A 15,607-nucleotide genomic window follows, 5' to 3' on the forward strand; every position below is an offset into this window, starting at 1 on the left:
ACAAGCAGGTTTTCAGGACATCCCAGTATCTAGATATGGCAGAGCAGGGCAGCATGTGTGAAGTTGTGAGGACATTTGGCAGAGCTTAGTATTTGAGTCATCCTCTAGTCAACGTTGTACAATCTGTTATAAAATAGATATAAAAATATTTTTAAGGTTGTTGAAAGCATATAGTTGAAGGACTCTTGTCAGTTTCGATCCTTAAAGAAAATTGACTTATTTCCGAGTACAGAATACCTTCACAGAAGAAAAAACAAAACAGGAAGGGAACTATTCCCTTCACTTTGTAGAGAAAGGCATTGAAGACCAAAGGGCAAAAGGCCAAGAAAATGCTCAGAGAAATTAAATACATGCATTTAATAGTGATGGTGGTTATGTGCAGAGGTTGGAAAACAAGCAGAGAAATGAGGTTCACATTTGTCTGCAAAGATATAGTCTTTTCTGGAAAACAAAGTGTAAGTTAGGTGTTAGACAAGCTGATGTTTTTGGGTCCAGTGAAGGAGGTACTGGGAGAAGTTCTTTGACCTGTATAAAACAGGAGCTCCAAGCAGAAGATCTGACGGTCCCTTCTTGCCTTAATCTCCATCCATCTATAAAGCACTCACCTTTTCATTTCAATAGTTTTTTAGTCAGTTAACTTAGCTCATTTAACAATATTTTCTTGGTACATGTATGACTCACTGATAGGATGTACTTGAGAAAGCATCTATTATTTGCAGAGCCTGTCTTGCTTTTCCATTTTGACAGAATGTAAAGCTGAAAACAGATGATGGATGGCTTTTTCTGTTTATTTTCTAAAAGATGTCAAGCAGCATATTTACTGTCTTGACTCCTGCAGCAACTTGTTAGTCTGAGCAGTGTAAACACATCTCAGCAACCCTTAGTAATTGTGGAGAGAAAGACATTATAAATATAATGAAAACTGACAGAACTGATTTCCATTCCTCTTATACTTTTTTTTTTAACACTTATAAAGACAAGCACAGTATTTAGTTTAAAAAAAAAAGAAAAAGTTAATATTTCAGACTTTTTCTTCAAAATGCATTAACAGCCACTTGATTATACACCTGTGTAAGTGATGATAATTTTGTCTGTAAACCCATACTTGCTAGATTTTGGAAAGACAGAAGTCATTAGTTAAAGAAGAAGACTGACTGATGTAGTTAGTAAGTTACAGATGGAAGAAAAAGCTTTAGATGAAGCTTAAATGAAATGTGGAGAAGTAAATACCATGCAAATGAGACTGCCTATATTAATTTACTGTGTGAAAAAGTAAACAAAAAAATAAGAAAGATTTTTCCAAGGATACAGAATGAGGGCAATTATCTACTGCATTCCTTAACTAAATCTGGTGATTGAAATATAATTTTTTTAAAAAATACTGAAAGCTGTATAAAGCATGAAGAGTAATTTGCATGTTTTTAGCAAGTAGAAGATAGTTTCAAAAATACACTGAGAATTTCATGCAAATGTGAGACCTATAATTCAGGGAGCTTTATTTCTCCCACATTTTTGGGCATTCCTGCCATGCAACATCATTTAGAAATTTGTTATGTATGCCTGAAAAGGAAACTGAGGTTTCTTGACCTCTTCTCAACACACTGATCCTATTGAAAAATTACTCCTGACATAATGAATCCTTGCAATTTCTGGCTTGATTAACTTGTGATGACTGATTTATTTTTATGCCACCATCTTTGACCATAAATAAGTTTTCTCCTCTCACAGTGTTTATGAATCTGATGCTTGTGTGGGAGCACTCCTGATCCCCTCTCTCTTCTTTCATTCAGTTATACTTCTTATGCATTTAAAACAAACCGAGGAACCAACAAACCAAAAAGTTGCCATTCCCACTTATCCTTTCAATGCCATTTCTAATTGAAATTCATGATTTCAGCTCAGATGTTTTCTGTATTTTCCCAGTGCTTGCTCAATGAAATTAATACTTCTGTGAGACCACGTTTCTTTTCCTCATGATCTTATCATAGGGATAGTTCAGGATAATCTTACACTAGCTAGTGAATCTCTGATCTTTCCAGCTATCTCGGATGATAATGATGTCTGTTCAGTAATCAGTTCTGGCTTATATTGAGCTTATGCCACGTGTGGAATAAGTAAGCCTACTCCAAAACAACAGTGGAAAATCAGATTTGATACAATTATTATAATTATTTTCTAATTTAGATAAAGCCTTTTTAGGATATAGTTTTTTTTAATAATGTAGAGCTTGCTTAATGTCATTACAAATTGATGCAATTATAAAAGCAATTATTTTGCTTACTTAGTGGTAAGATCTATGACAGTCTGATCCTTAAAAAAATGAGTTGTTTATACTGAAATCAGATTTGCCACTCTGTATTATTATCAGTGGTTTCTTCCTAAAACTCATTAACATCAATGATACAGATACCAATGTATCAGCCACATGAACAGTTTTTGCCATGTTTGCAAGGAGAGGAAGACAGTGACCACTATAAACAGCGGTTTCTGTCCTGGATGAAATGCATAAACAAGTTTAAGACTAATCCAGTGGTGGTCTTTATGTTGTAACCTGATAATGGCTGAACCAATCCTTTCTAAACTCACTGAAGGTTATATTCATATAAACTGTTATAGAGTATCAAATTGGTGGATTCAATACAATATTAATGACCTTGACACAATGAATGTAGTTTTGTGTCCTGGTATGTGCCTTGTGCTTAGTCCACGTTTATAACTCTTCAGTTAGATCATGGGTTTGGAAATCTTACTATATGAATAGGTCTGCTTTTATGGAGTATTTCAGTGAGCTTTGAAGTTTGTTTTTAGATACTTCAGTAACTAAATTGTTGGGTTTGTTATTGGCATTAGGATAATTTGTTGTTATAGTCACCTTTAAGTGTGTGTTTGCTGGAGATTCTAATCCAGTGTCTCTGGATTTACACTGAAGTTCCATTTCATGAAGATACTATGCATCAGTGTGTTAGCCTTGAAGAATTGGACAAGGTCACCTGCCTTTCAGATCTCTGAAAAGTTGTTTTGACTTGCCAGAAATGTTAAGTGTATAAATATACTTAGTGCATACAGTTTGATTCTTACTGACAGCTAGGAGATCGTGTAAGTTTTTTAATTAATCTGATAATGTTCTAGGTCATTATGGATGCATAAAGTGGGAAGAAAAGAAATACAAGGAGAAATATTTGCATGTAACAGTGTGTCTTTCATTACTCATGACTATATTGTATGTCATCATTGCCATCTTATGGCTCATGGTCTGGGACAGGAACTTTGTGAACAACCTCACGTACATAATAATGAAATTCTTTCAAGGGATAAAAAATATATACCTGGAAAAATTACTCTCAATAATTAAGCTATGCTTGTAAAAGATTCAGTTCTTTTTCACTTGTCTCTCATGGCTATGCCTGTAATGTAGTCCTGTGACTGTTTTTAATTTTAAAGTGAACTGATTTAAATTGCTTTGTAAGATTTTTAGTTACATTTGTTTTAGCATTGTTGTTTGCTTTCTTTTTGAAATCTGTTGTGGAGAATAAATGCTCCTAGTGTCATTCGTAACTTTTGCATTTGTCTTTATTTTCTGTTATGAATATGTTTTTAGTAGGCTTATGTCAATTCTGTTATAACGTCTTTATTTTATTGTGCTATTTTTTATTATGATACTGAATAGTTTAAATTCTATTAGTGAACAGCACGTAGTAGGGTAGAGAAATGATTTGAATAATAGTTATTTAAATAATCATTGTTTTACACTTTGCTTATTTTTAAATATGCCTAAAATGTAGTGTCTTAGTTAGATAAAACATATTTGAAAATTTTGACTGCTGCAAAATGCATGAATACTGAGGACAGTAATGAGTCATCTAGTGAGAATGGTATTGTACCAACAGTACAATAACAGAAAAGGTCTCAAGTGCCTGCTGTCTTTCTATCTCTGTCCTTGAAGAGAATTAGAACTTGTTTGTTGCAGAAGTTGTGCAACTAATACACTGGTACGCCTGTTAGTTCTCACATATCAAATTAGATAATGTTTATAATAATCAGTGATTCTTTTGTGAAATAAATATTTTCGGTTTCAAGTGATTTGGGCATTCAGTAGCTTTTACATATGTTAAATGATCGTTCTCAACATATGAAATTGCTTATAATTCAGAAAATTGTGACTTCCATTCTGACGTTTTCCCTTACTATAGAGAAACATATTTATTTCAAACTAAAGCAATGTTGGTTTGCTTTTTTATATTCATGTAGAGGCCATGAGCCAAGCCACACCTGCTAGAAAACTGGAAGAGGTTCTTCACCTCGCAGAGCTCTGTATCGAAGTACTGCAGCAAAATGAAGAACATCATTCAGAGGTGAGGCTGTAACTGTAGAGAATGGTTTGTTCCTACATTTTCTCTATCCTGATGTGAAGCAATTCTGTCAAGAAACATTTTAGCTTTACTCTCTGACATATGTTTAAGGCAGTTCACATTTACAGAGGAATAAGGGACTTGAAGCTTATGAAAAGTGAAGTGAAATACAACTCTACTTGAATCGCTTGAATGAACTGTAGGTATAGAAACAAAAATTAAAGAGCATAAAATACAGAAAACATCTTTGTGCTGGAGGTTGTGAAATGGTATGGAAAACATTCATAGCCTTATGCAGTTGTTCTATCCAACTTTTCACCTGTCACTCAAAATAGAAAGAAAATGTAGCTGAATGCTGGTTTCCATCATGCTGTTTAGGTTTTGATTTCAACATTAAAATTATGGTGGGTGTAGTTACCACATTCCCGTTGCTTTTCTGTTGATTAGAATAGTACTGCTTTTAAACTTGCCCTTTTCAAAATGGCATTTTTAAGTAGAAAAAAAAACTGAATAATTTTGTGTTTCTTACTATCAAGTCTTTTCCTTTGTGATACAGAAACCATAATATTTAGAAAATTTAGAATTACAGCACCCTTTATATCAAGGTACTACAAAAATAAACTTGACCAGGGACCCATAATTGTATATATTATTAACACATAATGAATAAATATAGTTTTCTAAGGTTCAGGAAATTGTTTTTAAAATGTTCTCAGAAAATCAATAAATATTTTTGAGGAAAATATACAAAAAGATAAACATGATTTAGTATATATAGATAGAAATATGATCATTCAAAACATCTGGTTTTATATCACACTACCAAATCTAGTTTTTAGCCTACATCTGTCATGTGTGAACTTGTTAGAGATATTTTATCTTACAATGAAGAAACAGCTGTTTCAGTGGTTTGAAATTAATTCCCTGGAGATCCCATTCTACACTACTGTTGCCACTGTGCTACTCTGTAATGATTACTTAATAAATACATATATTGTTGACTTTGTCTTTTGAGACAAATTCTACATTAATGTAAGAATATTATAATTCTATGGAAAAGAGCACAAAGGAAACAAATGATACAAGTATGATTAAACATCTCTGCTCAAAAATCACTGTTCACGTTACTAACTTGCATTCAGGGATGTATTTTCTAGAATGACAAGCATATTTCATGTACCTTCAGAAAAATCAGTTCAGCAGAAGTTTTCAATCTAAGACAGTTTGAGAAAAATAGAGAATTTTGAGATTATATCCCCCTTCCCTGATTCATGTGGTATATGTTCAATTTTACTGAAATTTATAAACATGAAGAAGTTCAGTATTAAAATATATATGAGAAGAAGATCACAAAAATCATACATTCCCTACTCAAAACAGAAGATTAGGTCCGGTGACTTCACATTGTAATGTTAAGTAAATGTTCAGTGCAGTGGATGAAAAGGATCAGAAATCTCTAGAATTCTCAAACTCTCTAAAAGTTTATCACATTTTGTAACACTAGATTTTTTTTTTATTCACAACACTTCCAAATTTCTGGGATTTCCAAAGGGAAGAGAGGTACGTCACTCAATGATTCATTATTTTGCACCATTTAGAGCATGGAACTGTGTGTTGAATGTATAGCATGAATTGATCTGATGATTTCTGCTGTTGCGTTGCTACATTTGCGTGTCATTCTGTAATCTCAGCTCTTTGGTCTTCCTCTAATGATGTCAGTGCTATTGCTATAGAATGTGTGTCACCAATTGCTAATGGTCTATAGCCTTTTCATTTTATCCATGACTGAAGAACCATCTTAGCTGTGGTATTTGTTTTTCTGTTCTTCTTACTTGCTGCCTACATGGTGATGAGTAGTTTTTAAGAGGGTCAGAATAATTTCTGTTTTGATTCAAGGCATCATTTGCAAAGAGGAGGAAGATGGAAAAAGAATGTGTTGTTTTGCTCAGGTTTGGGGTTTTCTTTTTTTGATTTGATTTTCTGACAATATTTTTGAAAAGGAATTTTGTTTGCCTGAAAGGGACACCTGATAAAGGCTATGTGTAACTTTTCTTCTATCCTTATTTCTTTGCATTTGTTTATTTTCTAGAGTAATAATAATGCTTCCACTTAAACAGGATTTACTAATGAGAAATTTTCTCCAGTTTGAAGAAAAAACTCCACTTCAAACTCTTGCCAAAATTTTTGAAGCCTCGTCTATTCTTTTCACTGTGATGGCAGTGTCCTTAAGTCCTGACTGCAGCACACCAAGTGTCCTTCAGTAATGCTTCCAGCCTGCTAAGCATTCTTTTAAAACCATTTGCCACTTCATCTTTTCCCCATTTAAGCTGCAGTCATCCACCTTGTATCAAGAAAGTCGGAATCCATCAGGAAGTTTGAAGAGGCAAGAACATACCTATAGAAGTTGTCTCTTATTTGATCCCTTTCTGGACTGAGCAAATCATTCTGCATAACTAGGATGTGCATTTCAGAAATATAAGTAATGATTTCTGTGACATTATTAGAAGCTGTGGCAACTCGGCACTTCTGTAGCTCAAGCTACACACATCCCAGATAGATAACTCAAAAATACTGATAATGAGAGGAGCATTAGTATGAAAGACACTTTCTTATCTAGTGTGTGTAGGCATTTCTGATCATTGTGTTTTCATTAACTCTGAACAAAACGCTCTCAGCAGTGTGTGGTATTCATCCCATTTCATAAGCTTACTTCAGCTTCATCTTTAACATATAGATTCCTTTGATTCAGTTTCAATACTTTCAAACCCTAGATTAAAATGACAATTATAAGCTACAAGAGTTACATATCAGGCGGCTTTTAATGTAAAGCTGGCTTTACTTGATGACACACTATTTTTCACAAGTTTCATCTCTAAGCTAAGCTTACCTAAGAATCTTAATTTTTATCAATTTTGTAACAAGTTCTTAAGTTGCTGAAAGTTAATAGAAACATTTGTGAAATTCTGGAGAAACATTTGATGAAGGGAAACAGTATGCTTTCCTCAGGAGAAGCTGACATGTTTAAGACAAAAATAGGAATTTAAAAATATTCTGTTTATTAAAAAACACCTAAACTTTGAATAATAATGTTTCACGTTCAGTCCATCCCTTCTGATGAGCAAATAAGAGCAAAATGTACATACAGAAATTACTTGAAAAATAAAATAATCTGATAACATATAGTGTTCTGTTCTTTTCTTTCTCTTGGCAAAAAGACTTGCAGGATTTATTGTCCTTTTCCAATGGAGTTCTTGGCAAGTCTTGTGGTAGGAAAGGTTGCTTTTGATTCTTTGTTTTCTATTTTTGTTCTGATTCTGTTGTCTTTCCCAGCATAATCTATTTGCTTTCTTGTATTATTGATGCAAAGACTTGCAAAATGCTTTCACATTTTTCACACGGCCCTTTCATCCCCTCTGAATAAGACAGAGGTGAAGTGACATATCCAAATGTATTTTGCCATAAATATAGTGCATCTTTTTGCTTTACGACTTGTGTTGGTAATTCTATTTTGTCGCATTTGCAGGCATTCGCTTGGTGGCCAGAATTATTGGCTGAGCATGCAGAGAAGTTTTTGTCTCTTTATTCTGTTGATATGGATTCGGCACTTGAAGCACAGCCACAAGACTCCTGGGACAGCTTCCCACTTTTCCAGCTGCTGAATAACTCCCTCAGAAATGACAGTAAGATCTTCAGGTTTTTGCTTATTGTGTGCATAAGATTTTTTATTTTTTTTTTAATCTCCCTATACCTTAGAAATGTATTTGTAATTCTCAAAATAAGAGCGTCAGTGCCCTTGTTTATGATATATATTCTGGTGCTCCATTTCTTGGAAGTTAGGCATTTTCTTCCTATTCACGCACCATTTAATTCCTTATTCTGCCTACTATTCAACACAACCAATTGCTTGGTTTTAAATCAATGATGTACAAGCAGCATAATATGTATTTAATTTTTCCTTCTAAGCTTTCATATAAACTACTTTCAGACCAGTTTCTATGTTGTAAAAGTCTTGTAGGCATATCACAAATGGGGCTAGATATACACAGGAGGTCAGTGTTATTTTCACTTTGTTCATTTTTGTATCATGATTTGAGCTGGTGATCAAGACTTCTTACCTTGCTTTAATTTGTCTTCAAAGAGCAAATCTTCGTTTTCACAAGACCTTAGGAATGTTTTGTGTGCAAGTGATTTTAGTAGCAGAATTTAGGAAATGATCAGTGAAACCCAAGAAAATGGAATAGATATTATTTTCAAAACATCAAATTGCACCTTATTTTACAGAAAAAAAATCCTAACATTTTAGGGTGCTGTAAAGAAAAAATATATATATTTGTGCTCATCTATATGTGTATTCACATTCAATGTGTATTGTTTAAAAATGAGAAAATGACCTGTTTTGTTTTGTTTTTTTTTAAACGGTTTTGGAGATACAAATAGAAATTCAGTTATTGAAGTGAATGATTGAAGTCTGAATTTTGAATCTTTTATTATTGTAAATACAAGCAATCAATTTTAACTTCTCTGGAAAACCTATTACATGTCTGTAAAAGTTCCGTAGCTTTCAATAATTTTAGCTCCACCCATGGAAACGGGGTGACAAAAGGAAAATAGCATTCAGGAGCTTTTCTCCAAGGTGACAAGTTTCAATCTTTGTTGTTTATTGTTGTATATTGTTACCCTTAGCTGACAAGTCTTCACTGAAATATCTAGGTCACGTCAGTATAGTCCCTTTTGGCCGCAGCAACATACCATGAAATGGAGCAAGTTACAAAGGTTCACTGTAACAGTAGATGACTACTTTCATGAAGGGAAACAGGCAGGGCTACTAAAGTAAAGCTGAACATCAAACTGAATTGTAGAGGGTCACTGTTACTGCAACACATTGGATATGGTCTGGGCAGAGTGAGAGAACTTTAGCATCCAGTCTTAGATGTCTGCTTTCATGAAATACCTCTTCTTACTCTTACAGATCATAACGTGTACTGCCATATTCTGGATTATTTCCTTTTTGGCATACTGTCCTAGACAAAGAAAATTACAGATACTTGGCAATTGTTGATCTGGGTACTTTTTTTGGACAAACTACAAAAAATTTATCTGCTGGTGGTCAATTTATGCTTGATTTAGAAAGCTGCTCAGGAGTGTGCAGGAATCAATTCCATTTTCACAAAAGTGTCAGGCACACATTAGTTTACATGGTTGTCTGATTCTCTGCATAAGATCTAAAATCCTCATTCAATATCTGAAGCCTTTACCCAGGGTACAGTGGGAATTAGACATTTAGGGGAAAAAAAAAAAGTGCATTAATGGGGAAGAGCCGTTAAGAAATAGTAACCACAAGCAACAATTTCTGGACTATTACCAAGTTCTGAAGTTGAAACTCATAAAGTGAAGTACATCAAAGAGAAATACATGTCCTGTACTCAAAGGTTCCCTCAAACTAAGGGCCTACAAAGCTGCAAATTCATGTCTCCTCTGTAGGCATAATGTCTCTTCCAGTGTTTTCAGCACCTTCATTTAGCTTCATAGGTGTTGGTATTAGATGCTATTCTTCCCATAAGCTACCTTACTTGAATAAAACATGGTTAGGGAATAAAGATACTGTCTTAAGCAGTGTATTTAATTCTATCTTGCACTAGGAATAAATTCAGAGTAGTTTACCTGTTCTTTGGAAACTCATTGTGTTGTACGTGCTTGCCAGTATTTCCACGTTTTAAAACAAAAGCAGCTTTTTTTGCATGGCTAACACTGGTGGTACCCTCCAATCATTCCTAGTTTCTGGGTAATAAACTGGTTTCAACTGAAAGGTTCTAAATTCTCCTGGAGTACAAAGTTTGAAGAAAAGCTAGATGTTATGAGGTCTAATAGTTTATGGTCTTAATCCATGGGTTTGAGATAGCATTCTGGATCTGAGCAATTGAGATTTTTCTACTGAGTTTTTTTCCATAAAAGATTATGTGGATAATAATGCTAAATGATTCAATCAGCCTTGGGAAAGACATTTTATAGAAAATCAAGTAAATATTTTTTCATGTCAAAGCAATTATTAGCAAGATTTTAAAACCTTAGCTGAAATGATTGCTATCTAAAATGTCACACCTGTATACCAATTTCAGTAATTCCCTAGAGGTAATAGATATAGTAAATGACAGTTTCTGGTGAGTGGAAACCATCTGGAAAATTATACTCTCTTTTTTTTCCATGTAACTATTGGAAAGCAACCGTGAAAATTAGTTGCCTTTTAATCAGTGGGTATGTTAGCAAGTGGCAACTGACCATTCTACGAAGAACTGATTCCCAAGTGAAACATAACCACAGTGCTTATTCTTTAATTAACAGCCTTTTCACCTTGCAAGTACATTAAAGCCACTAGAAATCGCTCCCCATGCTTATATAATCAATTTTACAGTCTTTCAAACTGAAATAAATAATTCTGGCTGTACTCTAAGTGAAAACCTTTTCCTGGAAACTACCACCTTCATAAAGATAGATTTAGAAAAAAACCTAAAAAGGGAAAAACTGGAATGTGGCCTCATGAGGATAAAAAGGCTAGTGTTAATAATTAACAAGGAGAGTGAAGTGGAGTAAATTAGCCATAATAGAGCCCACAGTGACTGGCAAAGTCACCTCTCATTATCAAAAAACTCATTAGGAAATGAAGAGGTGGAAATCCCACTGGGTTTTTCCTCACTCTTCAGCTATATCAGAGATTACTTTTCAGATTTCTTCCAAATGAAGAACTGCTAGGTCACCATATTGTGTATTAGGTTAATCTTCAGTGAAATTTGGAGAACTGACACCTGCGTGTTATTCTATCTCTATCTCAAGTGCTTTAAATGAGCTCAAAATATTCAGTGCAGGAGTCAGTTTTCATGCAAACCTGACATGAGCAAACTCCTAACAATAAAGAAACGCTCTAACATTTACAGCATTAAAGTGAAATTTCGTTGTATGGTTATTTTTATAATTGTGTCACTAAAATACGGTATTAGAAATAGCGTGCGATAATGAAAATGCCTAGACTTTACTACTGAAATACATCAGCTGTGTTATTTTAAGTAGAATAAAAAACATTGTACATAATTAAAGCCAAATGATTAAAATACAGTATTCATTTGACATTAAGGAAAAAAAAAAGAGAATCATAGAATCATATTTCCCATAAAACAAATTTTCTTGAATTAAAAAGAGAGGGATGTCCTGACTCAAGCTTGCTTCACATTTCTATTATGAAGGATTCCATTCTGAGTCGCTTGAAGCTTTCCTATTTTTTCTGGCCACAAGAATTAAGAAGTTTGTTCTGTGTTCATTAGTGATTGTCCTTCTGTTGCTCTAAGTCTAACCAATGAAGTCTAACTTTTTTAAATGGAACGAGAAATATGATCTTCCTATCCTTTAAGATATTGCAGCTTTTCTGAGAGGAGCTATCAAGCAACAAAAAGTGATAACAAAGTGACATGTACTATAGAGATAGATAATAGATTGTAGATAAATTTGTTGTGAATTTTCAAAATCTAAACGTTTGAAAAAAAATACTGTAGCTACTTCTATAATATAGATGTTTATGATCTCCAAAGTTTCAATTGTTGATACTCAATTGTGCCTGACTGGGTAATGCTTTGCAGATGGTACAAAGATAGCAGTACCCAATATCTCTCTATGATAACAAACTTATTTTTTCCAGAGTTGGAAGTTCATAGAAGAAATCCATGATTGTCTCAGAACTATATGTCCTGGGACTTTTTTTCAGTAATGTAGATGTTACTTTTTCTCCACTGAGGCTATTCATTATATTATGAAGGGAGACTGCTTTAAGGGGACTATTTAGTTTCTGTGATTGTTTAATTATTCATATTAATCACTTTTTTTAGTGCTTCAAGAAAATATCTCAGTTTCTCTTGGTTAACATAATCAGAGATACATTTTACTAGCATATGCACAATTCCATCAAGTGTTTCTATATTTAGCTAATGCTATAGGTATCTTAATTGTATACTTCAGTATTCTGCTGCTTTTCTTTCCAAGTTTTGTTTCCATTCTAATATCATTGAATTTTACCTTCATCATTTACTGATATAATATACTGTACTGTTGCTCAGCAATATTGCATTAGTGCTTTTATGATAAGCACTGGCAAAAATCAAACAAAACTAGGAGTATTTTAAAATTAACTCATAATCTTTCTTTCACTGCATATCACTAGTAAAATACTTGTGTACCTGCTCTAAGTCAAGTAAGGCACATCTGTCCGATAAAGCTGACTTTGAAAAAGCTGCATGTTGAAATTTAGTCTCTTGAAAACTATTGCTATTATCCTGGCTAATGATTTAAAACTGGAGTTCTTTGATATGTTTTGGTTTTTATTTTCCATTATTGCTGTTAGTAGTAGCAGTATGGCAAAGTCAGTAAACTCAGCATCCTCTTCTTGCTTGGTTACAGGCTGTGTACCACTTTTGTACTAGAAATTAAATATACCGTCACAGCTCCCATCTTAAACTGTACTGTGTAAATAGAGAACAATTTAGATTTAAGATAGTCAGGGCAAGCCCAAAAAGATCCTTCTCTCATCAAACTCTACATTTTTCATTAATTGTAATGGCACTCTTCTAAAACAGAGACCTAGGATTTTTGCTCAGACTTGTTAGGAGATGTTTTGAAATGATAACCTACCTTCAGTTTTGGGCTGCAGTTTTGGAAATACTGACAGCTAACTGAGACTGTAAAACTGCTTACTAGAATATCCTTTCTGGCTGAATGATAGTTTTAGGAATCAAACGTAAGAATAAATAAATCTGCAATAAGCTATTTGTGTCCCTTTGTCTTGTAAAGATGAAATTCTTTGCTGAATAAAAGAAAAAAAAAATAAAAAATAAATAAAAAATAAAAAATAAAAAAAAAAAAAAAGAAGATGAAATTATTGCTGATGTTCTAGGCGGCAGGGAGGGGGGGTGAAAATTTTGCTCCTCAAGTAAGTTTACAGCTTACGTCCATATAGCTTGTCTCTAAACTGCATTTCTAAAGTATGTCTCATATAGCAAAATGCATAGCATTAGATTATAAGCTGAGACGCTTTCAATTTTTGCTAGAATTCAAATAACTGATTAACAAATGCTCTTTGGAGGCAGAATGAACTATAAACAATAAGCAGATGGAATTACCAACTTCTTTTAGTGGATTGGATGATTTTCAACTGCTACAGATAGAATATGGAGCCTCAAGGAAACCTCCTTCTTGAAATTTACTCTTTTTAAATTGGATTTTAAAATACATCAGGAAGGCCAAGTGGTTCCCGAGAATTATATAAAGAGGGGTGATAGCAGATTCTTCCAAAGTGTTGATTTTGTCACTGGTGCAGAGTCTAATGGTAACTTGTTTCATTCTTCCCCTTACCTTTGATTTTGGAGAAGCTCTTGAGGACAACTTGCCACGCTGGCTCTAGAATAACTCCCAAAACATCTGCATGGGTAAAATGAAAACAAGTCCCAACGTTTCTAATGTATGTAAGAACCACAGATTATTTTCCTGCTGTTAGAGGAGGAACCTTATTCCAGTGCTGTGTTGTTACACTTTACTTTCCACCTCTGATCTTTTCATATCATGTTTTAGCATTTGTCAGCTATGTAAGAGTTGAATAACTTTCAACTCCAATATTTCTAGTACTTCTTACCTGGGAGATGTGTCTGTTCCCACAATCCTTTTCCCCTTAATATTGTACACACATTACCCTCCCCTGGCATAGAGTTTCATTTTGTTGTTGTTTGTGTGAATATGAGATGGTTCACATGAAGAGCACATGGGGCATCTATATTGACAAGACGACAGAGAATTAAGCTATGTAGCTTTGAAGACAAGTGGTAGTTGAGGGTTTTGAAGTGTGGCATTACCTCAAGGATCTCTTGTTTCCCATCTGCTTAGATGCACTGGTGGTACCTGTTGGCAAGATCAATTCTAATTACAGGGTAGTGCGCCATGAGTTTGCTGGTAATACTCAGCTCCGTCACTCACCCCTAGGCTCTGAGTTCTTTCCCTCCCCTGCTGTAATCCTTGAAATCTCCATATGGGTAAATCAAATCTGTCATGTCCTCAACTCTGGGAAAACAGAATGCTCACAGAGTTGTTCATCCAAGATAGCACTTGCATGTGTGTGCCCACATACAGAGCGATCTGCTTGGAGTGCAGTCAGATTAAGCGTCTCGGCGTCGGTTTAGGTAGTTTCATTTCCCTGCAAAGATTGATGTCAGGATGTTAGGAAAATGATTCAGCTTTCTAAGTTGAACAGCTTTTATTGCTTGTGACTTCTTTAAATTTCATTCTGACTTCTGAATAACAAGAGCTGCCCTCCTGCCCATGAGGCTCTATTATTGTAATTCCCTGAGCAGATCTTGCAGCAGAGCATTTCTGCGGTGTGTTCAGAAAACAGTGAGCTACAGGCTCATCCCCACAGGTAACTGTGATTGCCTGATTAATGCCCATCCTGAAATGATTCGCTGTAAAGCAGCAATATTGACTTAATTGACACTTTTGTGTTCTTGTTGTTGTTTTTAAGCTCAAAGTAGCCTTAAACAATCAGTCTTATATGTAGCTTGATACCTGCCACCTTTTGTTTCTCAAAGGCAATGTTCATCAGCTGTTTACTGTGAAACACTTGCTGTGTGGGCAAGCTTCCACATCTTTGTGTTAATATCCAAATCCTTCTGAGTTGTTGCTTTTGTTAGGTACAGATGCTGCATTTTTAAGACATACAAATACAAGGGAAAAAAAACACAGCTTTGAAAGCCTGATATGCAATTAATTATGCCAGAACTAGCTAGTTAACAAGTACTTCTATAAGCGGTGTAAATAATGGAGCATGTTTGTAATGGACTCATAGGTGTTCTCCAGGGTGGATTCTCAGGGGTTCAGTAAGAGACAAGCCTATGCTGTTGCCTTTTTCTCTGCAGAAACCCTAACAATCTCTGTCTGTTACCTAGCTGCCTGTTTTCGTGAGGCTTGATATAGTGGAGATCTCCACCCTTGTTTCTATATAACACTGAAATTAGCTATAAATATTAAAACTCTTAGGAAGAGAGAGGCAGGTGGACAAATGAAAGAGTGATAATCTTCTCAATCTTCTCTCCTTAGGAAAAAGTTATTGATACATAATTTCCCAATTCTTCAAGAATGTTATAAAGAAAATAGTATCCAGACATTCAGCAATAAAGACATTTCCCCGCAGTGCAAGTAAAAATAAGAAAATAAAACTTGAAGACATACTTTCT

General features: G+C 34.4%; 1 protein-coding gene across 14 annotated transcripts in view; it reads left to right on the forward strand.

The window, feature by feature from the left end:
- Positions 1-15,607, forward strand: part of CADPS2 (calcium dependent secretion activator 2) — a 299,343-nt gene that overhangs the window by 226,728 nt on the left and 57,008 nt on the right. For all 14 annotated transcript variants that reach the window (XM_085218604.1, XM_085218528.1, XM_085218565.1 and 11 more), the window contains 2 exons: positions 4,249-4,352; positions 7,873-8,029. In XM_085218604.1, the coding sequence (XP_085074730.1) occupies positions 4,249-4,352; positions 7,873-8,029 (261 nt within the window). The remainder of the gene's footprint in view (positions 1-4,248; positions 4,353-7,872; positions 8,030-15,607) is intronic.

This window comes from Meleagris gallopavo, chromosome 1, assembly GCF_905368555.1.
Source record: "Meleagris gallopavo chromosome 1, MGAL_WU_HG_1.1, whole genome shotgun sequence".
In the NCBI taxonomy this organism is placed as follows: domain Eukaryota; kingdom Metazoa; phylum Chordata; class Aves; order Galliformes; family Phasianidae; genus Meleagris; species Meleagris gallopavo.